The sequence below is a fragment of the Oncorhynchus kisutch genome, linkage group LG28 (genome assembly GCF_002021735.2).
Source record: "Oncorhynchus kisutch isolate 150728-3 linkage group LG28, Okis_V2, whole genome shotgun sequence".
Taxonomy (NCBI): domain Eukaryota; kingdom Metazoa; phylum Chordata; class Actinopteri; order Salmoniformes; family Salmonidae; genus Oncorhynchus; species Oncorhynchus kisutch.
Genome location: NC_034201.2, coordinates 31,373,919 through 31,396,798, shown reverse-complemented (window position 1 = coordinate 31,396,798; position 22,880 = coordinate 31,373,919). Strand labels below are relative to the sequence as shown.

The following is a 22,880-nucleotide window of genomic DNA, read 5'->3' as shown; positions in this document are numbered from 1 at the left end:
ATTTCCACCACCATTTCTCGCATAATTAAATTTACCGACACAAAAAGATCCCACCATGTCGAACAAACAAATTATCTGTCGGTATTTATAAAATTGTACCGAAACTAGCCATTACCATCACAGCTATCGTGATTTTTTTACTCATAAAAACTGTGGATGGAAACATGGTTAGTGACATAAATAATAATTTATTCTCCAGGACTCAAAATGTATAGACAGGCAAACTCTTCTTCCTTAAAATCCCAATAGTTTTGTCAGTGTACATATTCAAGGGGCGGCAGCGTAGCCTAGTGGTTAGAGCATTGGACTAGTAACCGGAAGGTTGCGAGTTCAAACCCCCGAGCTGACAAGGTACAAATCTGTCGTTCTGCCCCTGAACAGGCAGTTAACCCACTGTTCCCAGGCCGTCATTGAAAATAAGAATGTGTTCTTAACTGACTTGCCTGGTTAAATAAAGGTAAAAAAAAAAAAAAAAAAAAAAAAAAAAAAAAAAAAAAAAAAAAAAAAATTCAAAACACACATAGCAGCTTTTATCAGTTTAAATTACTCAGCCAATGACCAAATTTACAGATTGGGACACTGGGGTTACATGCTTTGTGTTTACAGAGTGATGAGATGGGACATTGGGTTTAATCGACTTCCTCGATGGTGGGGCCTGAGGATCCACCACCTCCAGGAGCAGCACCGCCAGAGCCTGAGAAGCCTCCAGGCATTCCACCAGGCATACCACCGGCACTCTGGTACAATTTGGTGATGATGGGGTTGCACACCTTCTCCAGCTCCTGTTGCTGGTGCTCATACTCTTCCTTCTCCGCAGTCTGTGAAAAAATAGACAGATTAAGATTGATTTATTTACCTTCTTGACACGTTATAGGTAATAACTTGGTTTAAATTAATGGGCACAGCAACATACTGTACCTGGTTCTTATCCAGCCAGGCAATGATCTCATTGCACTTGTCCAGAATTTTCGTCTTGTCCTCGTCACTGATCTTGCCCTGTAGTTTCTCATCCTCCACTGTGGATTTCATGTTGAAAGAGTAGGATTCCAGGGAGTTCTTGGAGGAAACCTTGTCACGCTGCACATCATCCTCACACTTGTACTTCTCAGCCTCCTGGACCATGCGCTCAATGTCCTCCTTGCTCAGGCGACCTGGTCAGACAAAAAAAGAAAAAGTCTTAAGTTAAGGATACTCTCACTATCCAAGTGGGCATCATATTGTAAATAGCATTTCACTTTGGTCACATTTTATTGTGTCTACCTTTGTCATTGGTGATGGTGATCTTGTTCTCCTTGCCAGTGCTCTTATCAACGGCAGAGACATTGAGGATGCCATTTGCATCAATGTCGAAGGTGACCTCAATCTGAGGAACACCGCGAGGTGCAGGGGGGATTCCAGTCAACTCAAACTTGCCCAACAGGTTGTTGTCCTTGGTCATGGCCCTCTCACCCTCATACACCTGGAGGATACAGTCTATATTAGCTAAAACCATACATGGTCTTCAAATGAGAAGTACATTTCACTAAATAGTCCCTTAGACATCCAACAAAGGTATTGGGACATCTTTTGTCTTTCAACCTCTGGTGGCAACTATGAATGGCAAGAGTAAACTTCATCACAGCAAGTGGCTTTAGGAATGAGGAAACATTGCCCTGAAATGTACATTTTATGCAGGGTCTTTTCACCTGAATGAGCACACCAGGCTGGTTGTCTGAGTAGGTGGTGAAGGTCTGGGTCTGCTTGGTTGGGATGGTGGTGTTACGTTTGATCAGGACAGTCATGACACCTCCAGCTGTCTCAATACCCAGGGACAGGGGGGTGACATCCAGCAGAAGCAGGTCCTGGACATTTTCAGACTTGTCACCTGAGAGGATGGCTGCCTGGACAGCTGTAAAAGGGAATGGTGAGGTTAGACTCATGTAAAAACATAATTGTAGAGCCACAGTAACATTGTTACTCAGACATTAAAAAAGGAAGGTGTTGGGCCATCTTTTGTCTTTTGAGTACTAATGGCAGGAATAAACTTAATCACAGCTAAACTATTAGGATAGGGCTAGTTATAGCAGCCCAATGACCACAGAGTGAACACAAGATGATCAGTGACCCACCTGCGCCATAGGCCACAGCCTCGTCGGGGTTGATGCTCTTGTTGAGCTCTTTGCCGTTGAAGAAATCTTGGAGCAATTTCTGGATCTTGGGGATACGAGTGGAGCCTCCGACCAGGACAATATCGTGGACCTGGGCCTTGTCCATCTTGGCATCACGGAGGGATTTCTCCACTGGGTCCAAGGTGCCACGGAAAAGGTCTGCGTTGAGTTCCTCAAAACGAGCTCTGGTGATGGAGGTGTAGAAGTCGATTCCCTCATACAGAGAGTCAATCTCGATGCTGGCCTGGGTGCTGGAGGACAGGGTGCGCTTTGCCCTCTCACAGGCGGTACGGAGACGGCGAACAGCTCTCTTGTTGTCACTGATATCTTTCTTGTACTTTCGTTTGAACTCTGCGATGAAGTGGTTGACCATGCGGTTGTCAAAGTCTTCTCCACCCAGATGGGTGTCTCCAGCAGTGGACTTGACCTCAAAGATGCCATCCTCAATGGTCAGGATGGACACATCAAAGGTGCCGCCACCCAGATCAAAGATAAGGACATTTCTTTCAGCACCAACCTGAAACAGAAGAATGTTCAATATTTAAATGGTATGACACATGGCTAGCTAGAGAGAGAGAGATCTATATATACATACAAAAATATTCTCATGTACAGTGCGTCTGTGTGATATATATATATATAGAGAACTTAATGGCAGGAATAAACTTCATCATAGCGATTTAAATCTAGTTTGTCCAAATCAAATTATTATTTCAATAGACCTTCCTGAGCTCTAAAAATATATATATGTCTCTCACCTTCTTGTCCAAGCCATAAGCAATAGCGGCAGCGGTTGGCTCATTGATGATTCGCAGAACATTCAGACCAGAGATTGTTCCAGCGTCTTTGGTTGCTTGGCGCTGAGAGTCGTTAAAGTAAGCTGGCACTGTTACAACCGCATTTGATACAGTCTGCAAAAATGAGGGTAGAAAAAAAGAAGAAGTTGTGAATGAATAGACTAACTGTCAATAAAAATCTGAAATAGACTGCAATGCAACTCAAACTCACCTTCCCAAGGTAGGCCTCTGCAATCTCCTTCATCTTGACCAACACCATGGAGGAGATTTCCTCAGGGTAGAAGCTCTTGGTCTCGCCTTTGTATTCAACCTCCACTTTGGGGCGTCCGCTATCGCTGATGACATTGAAAGGCCAGTGTTTCATGTCAGACTGAACCACAGTGTCCTCAAATCTTCTACCAATCAAACGCTTAGCATCTGGAATACGCAAATAAAAAGTATGTTAAAACGGTTGCATTATAGACATACTCCGATCATAGCAGTTGATCTTTGGTTTCTCACTCAGACATCCAAGGAAGGTTAGAAAACCTCTGGTGGAAACTACAAATGGCAAGAATAAACTGCATCACACCTTTACAAACATCTACCAATAATCACCATTGCAATACATAAACCTACCGAACACTGTGTTGCAGGGGTTCATGGCAACCTGATTCTTGGCAGCATCACCGATGAGCCTCTCAGAGTCAGTGAAGGCAACGTAGCTTGGTGTGGTCCTGTTACCCTGGTCGTTGGCAATGATTTCAACCTTACCATGCTGGAACACACCCACGCAGGAGTAAGTGGTCCCGAGATCAATGCCAACTGCTGTTCCCTTAGACATAGTTGCTGTGAAAACAGATAAATATTTAATGATGAGAAAAGTCTTTCCAATAGGTGGCAGTCATCATCACTCAAGGTAAAGTGACCCATAGAGACTTTGGACTGTAGTTTATGCATCACTGTGTCTGTATTTACACAGGCAGCCCAATTCTGTTATTTTTTTTAACAAATTGGTCTTTTGACCAATCAGATCAGCTCTGATGTGACAATATATTTTTCAAAGCTGATCAGATTAGTAAAAAAAAATAAGTAGGAAAAAAATCTGAATTGGGCTGCCTGGGTAAACGTAGCCACCATAGATTACATGTGCAACTTCCTTAATGGAGAAATATGCCAACTCGTTGTGTTGAAATTCAATTCCTAAGAACGGTGACTAATCCAGTTCCAAAAAAGTCTTAGGCCTTCAGTTTCATTTAAAGGGCGACTGCACTTCCTGATTTGGCCTTGTTTTAGATTTGGTTCATTAAAAAAATGCTAACGGCCTTGACAGAATTCAAAGGAGAGTTTGTTTTGTGGTGTGGCTTGATGTGGGTGTTTCCTGTGTGTACACAGGTGGAAAGAGTTAGCCAAATTATTAAGCCAATTAGCTTCAGTCGGCTGGTGTGCGACCGTGGCAAAGTTGGTTTTACTTTGGATAGCGTATGTCTGGGGATAGTTAGGGGCCGTCAAAGTACACAATGTAAAAAGGGACAATATTTTCATGTTGCACATCTTTTAGTTGTCTCATCGAATGCTTTCAATATTTATAAATTAAGTTCTACAATTTATAGTTGGTTTAAGGTTAAGTCATTGAAATTTGGAGCTATTGACCTTTTAAATTAAATTATTGTTCCATGTACACTGTGTAATTTACTGATGGTCCCTAACTAGCCCCATTGTGATATCGAATGTCAACCAAATTGACCATTTGCATTGTGATATGAGTTCTGAATTGATGATTACTTGGGTTCTGCAAGTTGTGGGAATTTGGGCAAGATTAAAATAAACACAGCCCATGGAAAACTGTTATGGTACTATTCATTCCATGACAATTTTGTTTTCCTATCATCTTGCAAATCTCTGTTTTGTACGAGACATACTTTATGACCAACATTTTCCTATTTAAACTTCGTAGTCAATTTTGACACTAGAATAAATGTATCTGCACATATTGATGCCGCATAGGCCATTTTCAAAATGAGAAGTTGCTTTTTAGGGACAGTCGCTCTTTAAACTGATGGCAAAGGTGCATAAATAGAGAAATTCAGATATGAACAATGTTCCTACTAAACTGCACGCAGCTCCTCTTGGACTGCAGTGCAGAAGAAATATCAGCGTGTGCAGAGAATTGATTGAACTTCACTCAGTTTCCTCCTTTAATTAACACTATCAACGTTTCACTCTACCGTGGGAATTGTGAATCAACACAATATTAGCCACTTCCAATGTAACATACCGAAACAAAGCAAACTATGCAAGAGATTTTCTTGTAGGCAGAACACATCGGAGTAGGATTCTACTGCATTGACAAGCACGACTCAGGCACATACTTTACATAGACCGGCGCACCATAACCTATCAGAACTGCAGTTGGCCTATATGTAAATAGCCATATATGGATCTGTGCTGTTCACTTTGAACTGGACTGTGTTTACTGCATAAGCTAAGTAGCCAATAGGAAGAGGATAGCATTTGTCTGATTCCTTGTAATAATGGTATGGGAATAATAATGAATGTTATTTTGTAAAGTGGTTTATTGCATCAAACAACAACATTTTCAGGACAAGTGGATAAACAGGTTCATGACAAGCCCTCCATGTTTTGTTTTTTTACATCTCATGAAATGTAGGCCTACATTGAACAACACACACTTGCTGCTACTGTAGGTGAATGATAGAACAGCTATTTCCATGTTAAAATGTTATGGGATGCATTTTTTGTTTTGATGGTAGGCCACTCTGGTAGGCCTACACTTTGATCAAATATTCACAATAGCCTATGTGGTCACTGTTAAAACTAACTTAAAGCGATTAAAGCCTCAATGTTCACAGTAAACACATGCCGGAAGTTGCACAGAATTATCACGTTTAAGGTGTGCTCAGCAAACCTGAAATTTGCTGAGTGCCGAAAAAAATAGAGGTACTATTGGAAATGACATCCTTGTTTTTATTACTTCCCACAAAGTTCTTAAACTGGCAAATTGAACCAATCAGCACAATCTACTTTTTTGTTTTTTCAATTTGCTGCTGTCTTGGAGCTTGAATTTGAATCATGTAATGCCTTTACAATTCTTTAACGGTGAGCAATGTACAATATGGTGAACTTAGCAAACGAGGCATTTGTGGTAAGTACATGGGGGCTGCCATCTTTATGCATCTTCGCCATTCATGTATGGGCTGGCATTGGATGGGCCAGGCAGCCATCTTAGGCAAGGCAAGAGGTATACATGGTGCGCTGCCTTACTACTGTAAAGACTATGCTACTGCAGTCCCATGGGAAATTCACCATGTAGCAGAGGTTGACACATTGAGACAGCAGGGAATTTCCAAGGGCATACAAACCCATAGGGCTGTGGGTAATGGCACTCAAGCTATTAGGAGTACACACAAAATCATCTGGGGTGCTTTTTTCATCTCTGAACCTATAAATTATACTACAGTGAACACCATCAACACTATTTAGCCTACTATTATGTTACACAATCAAATGTCAGAATGTGTCTTGCCTTGGCAATTGCATCATTGCACTTTCACCCAGTTTGGTGTGGTTCGCAAATGCGATTTATCTTTATCTGGGATGATCCCTGACCATCTGGGGAGGCACGTGCTTTGCACGGTTGTGACTAGATGCAATACAGCGACAGACGGGATTTACAATTGAACTACCGCAAGAGTTGGATTTAACACTTTGAAGCCAGAGGATGAATGAGTCATATTTAACTGTTAGCTTTACACAAAGTAATTGTACATTCTCAGTTAATAAAATGTATGATTGTTTATTTTCGATGAAAGAGTTGATGATGGGTGTACTGTTGCATGCGTGTGCTCAGGCCCAGTCCTGGCTGTTCTGCCACCCTAGACTGGCCAAAGAAATTGTGCCCTCCTATAGACAGGCTGGTTGTTTAGCAACAAAACAAAGACATGCGCAACTATGAGGCAAAACAAACAGGGTTGGCTTAGATTATTGACAACATGCAAACTATATTTAGTCTCCAATGTTTATTGAAAACATAAATAAATTAGCACAATGAACACTTGTCTCTCAAATGCATTGTTAAAGTTGTTTGTTAGCTAGGGTGACCAGACCCGTTTTTGGTGGCCTGTCCCCGGCTGGAGCTGTCCCCGTTTTTAACTGTGCGTTAAAAACAGACCGCGAAGTGAAATAATATTTTACGTGGCAAGAAAGACCAGGCAGGAGCCTACCGGTTGATGTCTCAATCGTGTTGTGCTTGTTTTGGCCAACAGATGGGGCTGCTCGCTATAGCAACTTCATTCAATCGTCTTCTACTAACTAACGTTACTTGCTTGCGCTAGTTTAAGAGAAAACTGCTGTGGAAAAGCAGAGGAAGCAAATTGCAGAGGAAATTGCATCTGAGGTCCTGGTGGTCATCCAAAAATGTAACCTGGAAAACAAAGTCGTGGAATTCCCTGCCGACAACACAAATACCAACTTTGGAGGACCGAATAGGCTGGGGAGGATCAATGTCCATACCAAAGTTAAAAATGCTCTGCAGCAGGAGGTGATTGGGTTAGGTTGTCCTGCCCACATCATTCATAACATGGCCAGAACAGCTTGGATATGATACCCCTTGATGTTGAGTACCTGCTAACAAAGATATTTTCCTATTTTCACTGTCAGAGTAGAAAAACTGAAGAGCTTCTGTGAGTTTGTTGGCCAGGAGTATCATTTTAGGACACAGCAATGTTTGCTGACTGTCCATGCTCCCTGCTCTAGAACGAGTGATGAAAATGTATGTGCCATTGAAATATTTAAGACAAATACCCTGTTGTCCTGCGAACAATGTTTCAAGATCCACTGACTCAAGTTTGGCTGTCCTTTGTCCATGGAAACCTGCCCGTATTCAGTGACACGATCAAGATGCTTGAAGGCCAGGACCGCTGTGCTGTGGAGTCAGCTGAAATTCTGGGAACGTTGAAGCAAAATTGACTGCAAGACGTGACGACAACTTCATTCCAGTTTTGGTCAGAGGACTTCTGAGAGAGCTAGAGGAAAATAGAGCCATGTCTAAAGAGAGCTTTCTCAAAACATCCCAATCATTCCTCACTGTGGCTGTGAACTACTTGCAAGCATGGGGAAAGCACACAGATAAATATAAAAGATTTACATGGTCTCCTTTTAAAAAGGCAACCTACAGAGCTGGGCTTTACAGATGAGTGTCTTGAAAAAAGCCATTGCTTAAAGAAAAAATAAGCAAACACGTTCGGTGTTTGCCAGAAGGCATGTGGGAGACTCCTCAAACATATGGAAGAAGGTACTCTGGTTAGATGAGACAAATGTAGCCTTTTGGTCATCAAGGAAAACGCTATGTCTGGCGCAAACCCAACACCTCTCATCACCCCGAGAACACCATCCACACAGTGAAGAATGTTGGTATGTTTTTCATCGGCAGGGACTGGGAAACTGGTCAGAATTGAAGAAATGATGGATGGCGCTAAATACAGGGAAATTCTTGAGGGAAACCGGTTTCAGTCTTCAAGAGATTTGAGACTGGGACAAAAAAAATCCCTGCAAGCTCCTGAAAGTCATCTCTAGCTGACACCTTTACTAACAGGTATTGTGTCAATTTAAAACTTGCACAAGACAGTTCACAGAATTGTCAACTTAAAGAAATATAGCCAATTTATTCAGTCCTGTGTAACTCAGTTGGTAAAGCATGGCGCTCACAGCACCACCGTTGAGGTTTCAATTCCCATGGGGGACCAGTATGAAAAAAGTATTCAAATGTATGAACTCACTAATGTAAGTCACTCTCAATGACTAAAATGTAAATGTAAAAATGCAGGCAAATATATTGATAAGTCACCTTGTCTTGGAGAGATTTACATGATTATCAAAATATCACACCAGGGTAAGCCTACATGAAACACAGTCCTTATTTTAAGTGTTTCTAAACTCCCCTACAGGGAAAAATGTATGGTGGAAAAACGATTGGAACCATTTCCTTGTTTGACCACTAGGTTTTATGGGTATTATGATTCATACTGTGGTACTCTATTTGCAATGTGTTTAGCCTACAGCAGGAAATGCAGTAGTATATTATTTTTCGCTATGATCAGCTCATCAAAAATTGACAGATACAAACTGGAAACCACTGATCATGACACATTTAGCACACAGGGTGAAACTCCTGGACTGCAGTTGTGATTAGCCTGATTGTCCATTCCATGTTGTCCATTTTACTTTGACCTGTCTTGCTTTTATGATATGCTGTTTGTTAGCGTCGATGCAACCACGAGTCCAGTACATTCTTGGTTGCATCGAAGCTAGGTGTGTTAACATGTCAGTGTATTTTTAATTTGATTAGGCGCCATTTAGGTTAGGCTATTTGATCGGAGAAACACGCATGACGTAAAAAGTGTCCTTCTCATTACATTGTCATACATTCTATCTCCAGCCTGTAGGCTACAGAAAAGTCCACATTCTTTTTTATACCAGAAATTATGTAGCAGAAATAGCTTAAGTTAGATGTTTTTTTAACAGAATGTTGGTGGAGCGCCACAGCGATGCATCTCCAACAGCACCGTGGAGAGGCGCGCAGGGAATGGACATGCAAAATATTTTACACTCCTGCCTTTGACAAAGTGGGTACTGCTCATCAAAGGGCGGAATCAGCGCTCCCCTAAAAATCCTATATACCACTGGTTGAGAGAAATGGTCATTGTTTTTGGGCAGAATTATGTGAGGTTGTGTGTCAATTAGGCAGCCGCGTAATCCTGCCTAATGTGCGGGCCGGCCCTGAGTGTGCTTACTGTGACTGTCAACCTAATATTGGCTACTCTAGCCCAACTACCTCCCACACTGTTATTAGTGAATTAGTCATTCCCACCAGCTTGTCATCGTGCTTCCTGATGGAAGCGACATTAGCTAAATTGGCATGTCACTTACATCCCATATGAATACTACCTAGCTGTCATTACAAATGAATGAGGAGTCTATAGTTAAAAGTATAAAGTCAACATTGTGCTGCCCTCTTCATTGGCTTTCGATACTGTTGATCAGTCACTGCTAATTCGGATGCTTTCCTCAATTGGTCTCGACCAGGCTGCATGTAACTGGTTTTAAAATTACTTGACAGATGAAACTCAATGTATATCTACTGATGGTGTTCAAACAGATTTCCTGGATATTACGAAAGATGTCCCGCAGGGGTCAATTCCGGGTCCTGTACTTTTTACTATTTACATTAAGAATATCGAATGTAAAAAATAAATAAAAATGTAGCCTGCACTTGTATGCCGATGATACTGTTGTGTATGCTATTGCCCCCACAGTTGACCAGGCTCTAGCTGAACTACAGTCTGTCATCATTGTATTATAGAAAAGCTTGATTGACCTGAAATTAGTGCTGAATGCAGGTAAAACTAAGTATATGTTCTTCTCTGGAGCCCATAAAAATAAGTCTGATTTAACAATATGTACTTGATCGTGTCCATGCTTGCAAATATATTGGCATACAGTATTGATAGATGAAAAGCTGTCTTTTAAAAAGCAGATTGATTAGTTTGCTAAGAAGCGGAGAATAAAAATGGGCTTATTCTATAGAAATAGGTCCTGCCTTTCGCTAAATAGTAGAACGCAGATTATTCAGTCAACGTTCCTCTCGGTCCTAGACTATGGCGACATCTTTATGAACGCAGCTGCCACACTTCATTAAAGCGGGTAGATGCGGTTACACTACATTTTATTACGGTGCCAATTTTAGTACTCATCACTGCATTTTCTACCAGAAAGTTGGTTGGCCCTCTTTGATGTCACGTAGGTTGATACATTACCATTTTTGCATTTATAAAGCCCTTTTGCAAAAAGTCCCACTGTACCTAACATCATTACTAAACTTTAGACATACGAGTTACCACACCTGGTCTCAGGGATGGCCAACTCTGAAAATTCTGTCTCTACTGAGTTAGGTAAATCAGCGATCTGTTTTCTTGCACCTTATTTGTGGAACAATCTTCAAAATGTTAAATGTGATGTTCTGGTGCCTCGAGGGCAGGTATTCCCAAACTGGGGTACGCCCAATGCCATCGGAGTACGCCAAATAAAAATGTGATTCACATTTGGGTGAGGTTTTTTTCTTGCCTGAGTAGCCTCGTTTCATTGCCAAAAATAAAATTAAACCATCTAGTGTTCAGCGAAATAACAACACAATGTCAAATACAGGTAGCCTAGTCAAATAAATAACATCCAATCACATTAACCGTTACTCTCTTGCTGGAAACCTTCACTATTGCGCAGACATTTAGAAACAAAACATGACCATTTGAAAATTAAGCCACCGGGGGTTTTGGAGCAACAATAAAGACGACTTTCGAGTAGTAAGACGTATAGAAGCAACAGATACCATTAATAAGAAGGGGCTAGAAGCGTCTTATATGGTGAGCTACCGAGTGGCTAGGACAGGCAAATCCCATACTATTTGAAGGACTTAATTCCTCCTGCTGCCGCGGATATGCGGCTGGGACAATGTTGGGGGAAAAGGCCCAAAAACCTATACAGACAATGCCTCCATCAAACAACACTGTTTCACAACACATCAGTGACATTTTTTATTTTATTTTTTTATTTCACCTTTATTTAACCAGGTAGGCTAGTTGAGAACAAGTTCTCATTTGCAACTGCGACCTGGCCAAGATAAAGCATAGCAGTGTGAGCATACAACAAACAATTAACAAGTCAATAACACAGTAGAAAACGAAGGGGGGGTCTATATACAATGTGTGCAAAAGGCATGAGGAGGTAGGCAAATAATTACAATTTTGCAGATTAACACTGGAGTGATAAAAGATCAGATGGTCATGTACAGGTAGAGATATTGGTGTGCAGAAGAGCAGAAAAGTAAATAAATAAAAACAGTACGGGGATGAGGTAGGTGAAAAGGGTGGGCTATTTACCAATAGACTATGTACAGCTGCAGCGATCGGTTAGCTGCTCAGATAGCTGATGTTTGAAGTTGGTGAGGGAGATGAAAGTCTCCAACTTCAGCGATTTTTGCAATTCGTTCCAGTCACAGGCAGCAGAGTACTGGAACGAAAGGCGGCCAAATGAGGTGTTGGCAGGAGATGTTCTATATCGTGGAGCTCTGCTCCTCGTGGTTTACCCCGCTGCCTAGGTAGTGAATAGCCTGAGAAATTATACACACACCTGCAGTCAATAGGAGTACAGGTGTCCCTATATAAGGGGACTCTTCCCCTCAATCAGCCTCCCATTATCTTCAGCGACAGGACTGGCCTGAAGAAGCCTAGAAGAGAAGAGAGAAGTCTCAGGACGAACCCGCTGTCGATCTCCTGGTCTCGACATCATCCTTCAATGAGCACGCATTTTCCACCCCAAAAGCTCTTTTAAGAGCTCAGTGTCGCTGATCCACTATGGCGGCTATGGCCCTGCACAACTTATGTTTTGTGTGCTTAGGTTCACAGCGTGCTAGGGGCAGCCTCACAGATCCCTCCTTTCTTAAAGGAGAGGAAGCAGCGGTGGGCATTTCAGGGTAGATCTCCCTCTAGAGGACACCATGTCTGTGTTAGCCTCAGGTTCTGAGGCGTCATATGATGATGGCGCCTCTAGAGAAGACGAGGATGTTGGGAAGTGTCTGGGTTTTTATCTGGAAAAATCCACTCTCCTGACCAAGATTGAAAAAAAAACTGCCACAGAGAATGTGGAACCTGTGTGCTGTCATGTCAAGGGCGTGCTCCCTTTCCTACAGTTCATGTTTCACAAACAGCGCTCACCCACCACCATTAACGTGTTCGCGGCAGCAATTTCAGCTTGTCATGATGGGTTTGGCAGAGACATCGTCTTGTCACCCTCTAGTGAAACGGTTTCTATTGGGAACGCAGCAGCTTAGGCCAATGCCTAGAGCCACGCTGCCCCAGTGGGATATAACTTTGGTACTCAAATCCCCCTCAAGATGTTCTCTGAAGACGGCACTGTTGCTTGATTTGACTACGGCCAAGCGCGTCAGTGATTTGGGTGCTCTTTCGACGAGACCCGACTGCCTTGCCATTAACGGCGATCTGAGCAGAGCGGTGTTACGTCCTAACCCTGCATTTATGCTGAAGGTTAGTAAGAACTTTTATAGGTCACAGACCGTTGAGCACCCCTCATGTGGAGTGGAAAGAGGAGAGGCTTCATCGCCTGTGCCCAGTGCGCGCCTTGGCGTGCTACGTGTAATGCACAGCGACGATTAGGTCATCACTTCAGCTATTTGTGTGTCACAGTGCTAGTACACTGGGTAGACCACTTTCAAAACAGCGGCTGTCTCATTGGCTTTGTGAAGGCAATGAGACGGCTTATGAGGTGGCAGGGTGGCCACTGCCTCAGGGAATAAGAGCCCACTCAACTCGTGGAGTAGCGGCGTCTACGGCCCTTTTTAGAGGAACTGGGGTAGAGGATGTTTGTGCAGCGGCTCCGTGGGCGTCACTGTCTCCTTTTATCCGATTCTACCTGTTAGACATGTCGTATAACTCTCTAGCTCATTCTGTACTCAGCATGGATGAAGTGAGAACTTGAATTAAGAAAAGATGCAGGACGATTGGGCAGGTTTCCCATTAGGTCTGCTCTTTTTGTCAAGGAGAGAGGCGTGCGACATGACCTTTGTCTGACACTGTCAGTACAGGGAATGTCGAGACTACCCACCAGTGCCCACTGTGTTGGGGAGGAGTGATGAGTGAAATAGTGTTGTAACTAGTATTACTTTACTATTAAACCGGTCACTAAATTTGATAGAATATTAAGGTATCATCTATCTGCTGATGCAGAGTAGGTGGCCCATATTCTATGATCTGCTCACGAATCATTGGCTTTGCCTATGGATTGAGTGTGGCGGGTTACACTGAGAAATCAGTGAGTAGGTCTTCTAAATTGGTTCAGCCTATACTCAGCTTTGCTGGTGGGAAGGCGGGAAACGCAGGATCAATGGACAGGGTTTCCATCAGGTCCGCTTTCTCCTATTAGAATAACTACATGACATGACTCCTGGCTGGGGGTGTAGCACAGTAGAGTCATGTGTTGTATCCTGCTCACAAGTCTATGACTGTGTTTGCGCAGAAGGATTAGGGATATAGTTTCTGTAACTGGTGTTACAGTACTTTTAGACTAATCTTTAGTATTGACAGTTTTGAGCTCATCTATCCACGGGTACAGATTAGTATGACTCATTATGTTTATCTACCCACTAGTCATTGGCTATGCCTTTAGACTGAGTAGGGTGGATTAGACCGAGGACGCAGTACATTGTGACACAGTCTGTTTTCACAGTGTGTTACAGTACTGCGGGATTTGGTCGTAGCCATTGCTGGGCCCGACCTGTTCATTAAGTGGGAAGAGTTAGGCTTGACAGGGAGCACATTTTGGAGCGTTGAGCTCCACGATATAGAACGATAGTTACCGGAGTTGTAACTCCAGTTCTATGAGTAGAGCGGAGCCACATTAGGCCTTAAGGACCTGCCGAACCCCAGTCTCGCTGAAGATAATTTCTCGGGAGGCTGATTGAGGAAAATTCTGTGCGTTACAGACTGATGAGTCAACAGATTTAGCGGGCCTGGCACAGCTCCTGGTATAGGCCCATTACGTTTATGGAGGGTCAATTAAGGAAGACATCCTCTTCTGCAAACCACTGGAAACCAGGACAACAAGAGTGTAATTTTTTTAAGTACTGGACAGCTTTGTGACATAAATTGGACTTTGGTGGTCAATATGTGTTGGTATCTGTACTGATGGCGCAAAAGCCATGACAAGGAGACATAGTGGAATGCCTGACAGCTTGAAAGACGTTTTGGACACTACAGTGAAATATTATCTTTGTTAAAGCAAGGCCCCTGAACTCGTGTATTTTCTGCATTATGCAATGATATGGGCAGCGACCATGTAACACTTTTACAACATATAGAAGTGCGCTGGTTATCAAGGGGCAAAGTATTGACACGTTTTTTTTAAATTGAGAGACAAGATTAAAGTTTTCTTTACTGACCATTTTTACTTGTCTGACCGCTTGCATGATGACGAGTTTCTCACACGACTGGCCTATCTGGGTGATGTTTTTTCTCACCTGAATGATCTGAATCTAGGATTACAGGGACTCTCTGCAGCTATATTCTTTGTGCGGGACAAAATTGAGACTATGATTGAGAAGTTGGAGCTCTTCTCTGTCTGCATTAACAAGGAGAACATACAGGTCTTTCCATCATTGTATGATTTTTTTGTGTGCAAATGAACTCAAGCTTACGGACAATGTCAAATGTGATATAGCGAAGCACCTGAGTGAGCTGGGTGTGCAATTACGCAGGTACTTTCCAGAAACAGACGACATGAACAACTGGATTCGTTATCCCTTTCATGCCCTGCCTCCAGTCCACTTACCGATATCTGAACAAGAGAGCCTCATCGAAATTGCAACAAGCAGTTCTGTGAAAATGTTATTTAATCAGAAGCCACTGCCAGACTTCTGGATTGGGCTGCGCTCAGAGTATCCTGCCTTGGCAAGTCATGCTGTTAAGACACTGATACCCTTTGCAACAATGTACCTATGTGAGAGTGGATTCTCGGCCCTCACTAGCATGAAAACTAAATACAGGCACAGACTGCGTGTGGGAAATGATTTACGATTGAGACTCTCTCTAATACAACCCAACATTGTGGAGTTATGTGCATCCTTTCAAGCACACCCTTCTCATTAACCTGTGGTGAGTTATTCATAATTTCTGATGAACAAATAAGGTTTGTTCATCGAAAGAGCAAAATGATTGATCATTATTATTTGTGCCCTGGTCCAATAAGAGATCTTTGTCACTTCCCACGAGCCGGGTTGTGACAACAACTCACACTCATTCTTATGTTTAAGAAATGTATCATATAGTGTGTGTGTGGTAGGCTTACAACAATGGCAAAAAACAACATTTGAGAGTGTGCTGACCCTGGTGCTAGAGGGGGTATGCAGCTGGAGGTTGAATGTTTGAAGGGGTATAAAAAGTTTGGGAACCTCTGCTCTAGGGCAGTTCTAAGCTGATTGAGGACCTAATTACTAATGAATGTGGTCGTCAATCAGTTTAGAGCTGTCTATTGCCATAGCAACGGAAAGCGCCAAATTGCTGGCTGGTATCAAAACATCAAGTTCTAACTCTCGCGCTATTTCAATGGTAAATTTCATCTGTCGCAAGTCACGACCATTTTATACCCTCCCCCACCCGGGATTCTGAAGGACAACGCTGTAAGTACTGCAGTACAGCTGGCTCCGCATCCATGCGCATTACAATTCATTGCGGCCATTTCACCGGTACCGTATTACATTTTCTAGAGACTGCTCTGGCATCTCTTAGCTGTCGTCTCAGAGAATGGTTGAATAAACCCCCAGTGAATACAACAATGTAGACATCAAATGATCTTAAATCAACAAATAAGTATACACATGTGGATTCTAATTATAAGGACACACTGACACAAAAGTGAATATGGGTAGCCAAGAAACAATTGTAGGAAACGTCACATTACATATGCCTATAACTGACAATGATGTAACAGATTAACATTTTGTTGCTTTAATTACCTGGATATAATGGACGCAATTCGGAATGAAGGCTGTTCGCAGTCTCCGCAACCCGATGAATGAGACGAAGCCTCTTCCGGATATCTTCTTCCAATAACTCCTCACCTGCCGGTGAAAAGAAATGTTGCACTTCTAGTATGTTCTAGCAGACTGAAACTGATCTACAATCAGAATGTAGCCACTATTGTTCAATGCGGAATACGTTATATGGCCACGTAAGGAATCAACCAGCACTAGGATCAGTTAAATTTTTCTGTACGCGTTCCCTCAACGCATTGAACTCTGATTGGTTGAAGTAAACTTCGTGCGTTACATAAATTCCTTGGGGGGAAAAACGTAGGTCGACAGAATATTTATATAGCCCCGGAAATAGCAAGATAATATTCTAGACCTTTCCTAATCAATTAACTGGGACTGACCCACTGAAATCGGAGTCCCAGAAATGTAGTTTGAACTGTGCTTTTACATCTGCCAATATACAACCAAATTTACATCAGTGGAGGCTACTAATAATAATGGCTGGAATGGAGTGGCATCAACACATTGATTCTGTTCCAGCCATTATGAGCCATCTTCCCCTCAGCAGCCCCCACTAATTTAAATGTTTTATTTAACCTTTATTTAACCTGGCAAGTCAGTTAAGAACAAATTCTTACTTATAATGACAGCCTAGGAACAGTGGGTTAACTGCCTTGTTCAGGGGCAGAACAACAGATTTTGACATCGGGGATTCGATCTAGAAACCTTTTGCTGGCCCAACACTCTAACCACTAAGCTACCTGCTGCCTTACCTCTAGGCTAAATGTTCCCAGGAAGGAAATGTAACAATGTCACATGTTACTGGTGGCTCTGTATGTCAGCCTTTAGCCAACCTATTTCATCAATTCAAAGTGAACAGCCAAAACAGGATTTGAACATGTGGCCCTGAGGTCTTTTGACAGTTGCACTGCCTGTGCTGATACTCCCATTATAGAGTATATGAGTAACTACACAGAAAGCTACACAATTCCCCCTCTCTCTAGAAGTGTCCCATGCACAAAAGCAAACAGGAACCTTCTTCAAAGGCCTGTAACATTTTAAAATGACATATTAACAAAATGGTGGGCTGGGCCAAGACTGATCAGCTCAACTAACCATTAAAAATAATATTGTAAGAAGAGAATAGTTTCAGTCAATGTAAGATCAATGCAAACACACAATATAAAACATTTATTTACCGAATATAAAACATTTACCTACCTAATATATAAAAGTTTACCTAGCTAATCTAAAAATTACTGCTGTCACCAGTGTAGAAATTGAAGTGGAACCGCCATAGGGGGGATCGAACCAGCAACTCTGTGGTTTTGGGGCAAATGAACTTCCACAGGTGTCATAATACCCATAAAACCTAGCGGTCAAACAGGGAAATGGTTCCAATCGTTTTTCCACCATTAATTTTTCCCATAGGCAATTTTAGAAACACTTAAAATAAGGGCTGTGTGTCATGTAGGCTTACCCTGTAGTTACACGGTTATCAAAACGCCACGTCCGGGTAAGCCTACACGGAACACAGACCTTATTTGAAGTGTTTCTAAAATCCCCATATTGAATGGTGGGGAAATGATTGGAACCATTTCCCTGTTTGACCGCTAGGTTTTATGGGTATTATGACTCACACTGTGGAAGTTCATTTGCCCCAAAACCACAGAGTCGCTGGTTCGATCCCCCCTATGGCGGTTCCACTTCAATTTCGACACTGGTGACAGCAGTAGGATAGTCCCACAGGCCTTTGAAGAAGATTCCCATTTGCTTTTGTGCATGGGACACTTCTAGAGAGAGGGGGAATTGTGTAGCTTTCTGTGTAGTTCCTCATACTCTATTATTGATGCAAGATGCAGTATCAACCACTGGATTTAATTTCATGAAGTTTCTCCACTAGATGCCATCATAGAACACTGAGCTGAAGAGATATTGAATAGATGTAATTGTAGCCTTCTATTTGAGGCTTTAGTCTAGAAAATGCTCTTGACTATATTCTTACACAATTCTAAATCAACCCCCATACCCTACTTCCAAAGCACGTATAGTTCTGAAAGGATTGGACAGATATTGTAATAGCTCACCCTTGATTGCCTCTGTGGAATTTTCACTGAACTTTTAGATTGAGCCTGCACAAACACCCATGTCTAGGGGGTGGGGCAAACGCTCAATTTGGAAGTGGGCGTTTGTGTTAAACATTTAAATGTTCTGCTAGTTTTTCTTTTTTGATTTGAAATTGTACTAAAAGGAAATGATAAATGATTTGCAGATTCATTCTATTAGTATGTTGTAGAGCTGTGAACCTCATCCTACTTCCAATAGACCTCAAACAACAGTAGTCACTGTACAACATTGGTATAGCCTGGTGAACCTAGCCTGATTGCTGCGTTCACCATTCTCACCATTCCGTTCACCATTTCTCTTCACAGATCAGTCTGTCATTCCTCATTGAAACCGTCTGAGCCTGAGTGCTTTATTTTTGGCTGGCACTATTATCAAACACACATTTGTTGGCAATTTCGGTTTGTAAAAACTGTCTTTGGCTTTTTCATCCTGTGAGTCAGGTTCGGCAATTTACTTCTCTAACATCAGCTCACTTGTGATGAGGTGGAAGGGGTGGGAATATCTAAGCTGTGTGTTCTTAATGTGCACCAAAGTGTTACGGCTCTCTTCTATCTCCTCCTCTGACGAAGAGGTAGAACAAGGATCGGACCAAAATGCAGCGTGGTTAGTTCGATACATGTTTAATGAGAACGAATACGAACAATACAAAACAACAAACGGGAAATGTGAAAACCTAATACAGCCTGTCTGGTGAAATACAAACACACTGAGACAGGAACAATCACCCACGAAAACACTCACAGAATATGGCTGCCTAAATATGGTTCCCAATCAGAGACAACGATAATCACCTGACTCTGATTGAGAACCGCCTCAGGCAGCCATAGACTACGTAGACACCCCACAAAACCCCTAAGACAAAAACACACCACAATAACCCATGTCACACCCTGGCCTGACCAAATAATTCAAGAAAACACAAAATACTAAGACCAAGGCGTGACACAAAGTGCCAATTTCATGCAATGTAAGTGGGGACCCAACAAAATCAGTTCTTATCACAAATGCAGATGGTTATGTAAAATATTTGGTCAGTGGTGGCCATGGCGCAATGCCTATGTAAAGAAAAAATACAAAAAATATCTGATCACTATTCTGCTGCTCTTTAACTTTTAATAAATCTTACATGTGGTTCGTTCAACCATTCCTATAGGGAAAGAATAGGGTTTTGGGATAAACGCTGAAAATAAGGCCTGAGGTTAACACAGGCTTAGGAGATCTTATACAAATAAAATTAAAATTAAAATGATTTGTCACATGCGCCGAATACCTTACAGTGAAATGCTTACTTACAAGCCCTTAACCAACAATGCAGTTTTAAGCAAATACCTTTAAAAAAAAGTAAGAGATAAAAATAACAAATAATTAAAGAGCAACAGTAAATAACAATAGCGGGGCTATATACAGGGGGTACCGGTACAGAGTCAATGTGCGGGGGGGGGGGGGGGGTAGCCATTTGATTAGCTGTTCAGGAGTCTTATGGTTTGGGGGTATAAGCTGTTTGAAAGCCTCTTAGACCTAGACTTGGCGCTCCGATACCGCTTGCCATGCGATAGCAGAGAGAATAGTCTATGACTAGAGTGGCTGGAGTCTTTGACAATTTTTAGGGCCTTCCTCTGACACAGCCTGGTATAGAGGTCTTGGATGGCAGGAAGCTTTGCCCCGGTGATGTATCTGGCCGTTCGCACTACCTTCTGTAGTGCCTTGCAGTTGGAGGCCGAGCAGTTGCCATACCAGGCAGTGATGCAGCCCGTCAGGATGCTCTTGATGGTGTAGCTGTAAAACCTTTTGAGGATTTGAGGACCCATGCCAAATTTTTTCAGTCTCCTAAGGGAGAATACGTTTTGTCGTGCCCTCTTCACGACTGTCTTGGTGTGCTTTGACCATGTTAGTTTGTTGGTGATGTGGACGAAAGGAACTTGAATCTCTCAACCTGTTCCACTGCAGCCCCATCGATGAGAATGGTGGTGTGCTCAGTCCTCCTTTTCCTGTAGACCACAATCATCTCCTTTGTCTTGATCACGTTGAGGGAAAGGTTGTTGTCCTTGCACCACATGGTCAGGTCTCTGACCTCTTCCCTATAGGCTGTCTCATCATTGTTGGTGATCAGGCCTACCACTGTTGAGTCATCAGCAAACTTAATAATGGTGTTGGAGTAGTGCCTAGCCATGCAGTCATGAGTAAACAGAGTACAGGAGGGGACTGAGCACGCACCCCTATGTTGAGGATCAGCGTGGCGGATGTGTTGTTACCTACCCTTACCACCTGGGGGCAGCCAGTCATGAAGACCAGGATCCAGTTGCAGAGGGAGGTGTTTAGTCCCATGGTCCTTAGCTTAGTGATGAGCTTTGAGGGCACTATGGTGTTGTATGCTGATCTGTAGAAAATAGCATTCTCACATAGGTGTTCCTTTTGTCCAGGTGTGAAGAGCAATAGAGATTGCATAATCTGTAGATCTGTTGGTGCAGTATGCAGATTGGAGTGGGTCTAGGGTTTCTGGGATAATGGTGTTGATGTGAGCCATGACCATCCTTTCAAAGCATTTCCTGGCTACGGACGTGAGTGCTACGGGTCTGTAGTCATTTAGACAGGTTACCTTAATGTTCTTGGGCACAGGGACTATGGTGGTCTGCTTGAAACATGTTGGTATTACAGACTCAGACAGAGAGAGGTTGAAAATGTCAGTGAAGACACTTGCCAGTTGGTCAGCACATGCTCGGAGCACATGTCCTGCGGCCTTGTTAATGTTGACCTGTTTAAAGGTCTTTTTTTTTATAACTTTATTTAACCAGGCAATCAGTTAAGAACAAATTCTTATTTTCAATGACATCCTAGGAACAGTGGGTTAACTGCCTGTTCAGGGGCAGAACGACAGATTTGTACCTTGTCAGCTCGGGGGTTTGAACTTGCAACCTTCCGGTTACTAGTCCAACGCTCTAACCACTAGGCTACCCTGCCGTCTTACTCACATCGGCTATGGAGAGCGTGATCACACAGTCGTCCGGAATAGCTGATGCTCTCATGCATGTTTAAGTGTTACTTACCTCAAAGCGAGCATAGAAGTTATTTAGCTCGTCTGGTAGGCTCATGTCACTGGGCAGCTCTCAGCTATGCTTCCCTTTGTAGTCTGTAATAGTTTGCAAGCCCTGTCATAGCCGAAGAGCATCGGAGCCGGTGTAGTAGGATTCGATCTTAGTCCTGTATTGACTCTTTGCCTATTTGATGGTTCGTCAGAGGGTATAGAGGGATTTCTTATAAGCTTCCAGGTAAGAGTCCCACTCATTGAAAGCGGCAGCTCTACTCTTTAGCTCAGTGCGAATGTTGCCTGTAATCCATGGCTTTTGGTTGGGGTATGTACTTACAGTCACTGTGGGGATGACGTCCTCAATGCACTTATTGATAAAGCCAGTGTCTGATGTGGTTTACTTCTAAATGCCATCGGAAGAATTCCGGAACGTATTCCAGTCTGTGCTAGGAAAACAGTCCTGTAGTTTAGCATCTGCTTTATCTGGCCATTTTTTTTATAGACCGAGTCACTGGTGCTTCATGCTTCCATTTTTCCTTGTACGCAGGAATCAGGAGGATAGAACTATGGTCAGATTTGCAAATGGGGGGCGAGGGATAGCTTTGTACCCGTCTCTGTGTGTGGAGTAAAGGTTGTCTAGAATTGTTTTCCCTCTGGTTGCACATTTAACATGCTGATAACAAACCCATCCAAAAAATCCCTTACAACCCCCCATACAACCTTAATAACCATACACATGAATCTTTCCCTTTCTTTTACATTCCGGTACCTACAACAATACATCAACACATGCTTCACTGTTTCATCAACCATACACTGTACACAAACTATTCACATGCTTGCCAACCAGATGTAATGAGTTCAATGTCCTAGGCCCAACCGATCAAACACCACCTCTTCCTTCCTAATCTGACTTTTGAATTTTGGTCCACCAACCTTTCTTTGGAGGGCATATAAATGCCGCATCTTGGGCTCGTGGTCCCACTTCTTTTGCCACACATCTATAATAATGTCTCTAATCTTACATCTGGCCTCACCTCTACCAAGTGGAGCAAGAATGTTAATCTACTTTTAAAGCCCTTTTGGCTACCTGGTCTACTATTTCATCCAGAGTGGGCTGGGATCCAGCAGACTCACACTACTACACCCAGTCTTTCGATGATTCACCATAATAACATTAATGCCTC

At 42.6% G+C, this 22,880-nt stretch overlaps 1 protein-coding gene across 2 annotated transcripts; it reads right to left on the bottom strand.

Moving 5' to 3' along the window:
- Positions 1-507: 507 nt before the first annotated feature.
- Positions 508-16,743, bottom strand: LOC109872808 (heat shock cognate 70 kDa protein). Of its 2 annotated transcripts, none has more exons than XM_020464156.2 (9): positions 16,524-16,743; positions 3,563-3,772; positions 3,156-3,361; positions 2,906-3,058; positions 2,109-2,664; positions 1,686-1,888; positions 1,261-1,459; positions 919-1,151; positions 508-818 (listed from the first exon to the last, which is right to left on the bottom strand). In XM_020464156.2, the coding sequence occupies exons 2-9, from the start codon at positions 3,765-3,767 to the stop codon at positions 630-632; spliced, it is 1,944 nt and encodes a 647-aa protein (XP_020319745.1). In that variant the 5' UTR covers positions 3,768-3,772; positions 16,524-16,743; the 3' UTR covers positions 508-629. The 2 variants fall into 2 exon arrangements, with proteins under 2 accessions (XP_020319745.1, XP_020319746.1); XM_020464157.2 differs by lacking the exon at positions 16,524-16,743 and adding an exon at positions 4,071-4,246.
- Positions 16,744-22,880: the final 6,137 nt, after the last annotated feature.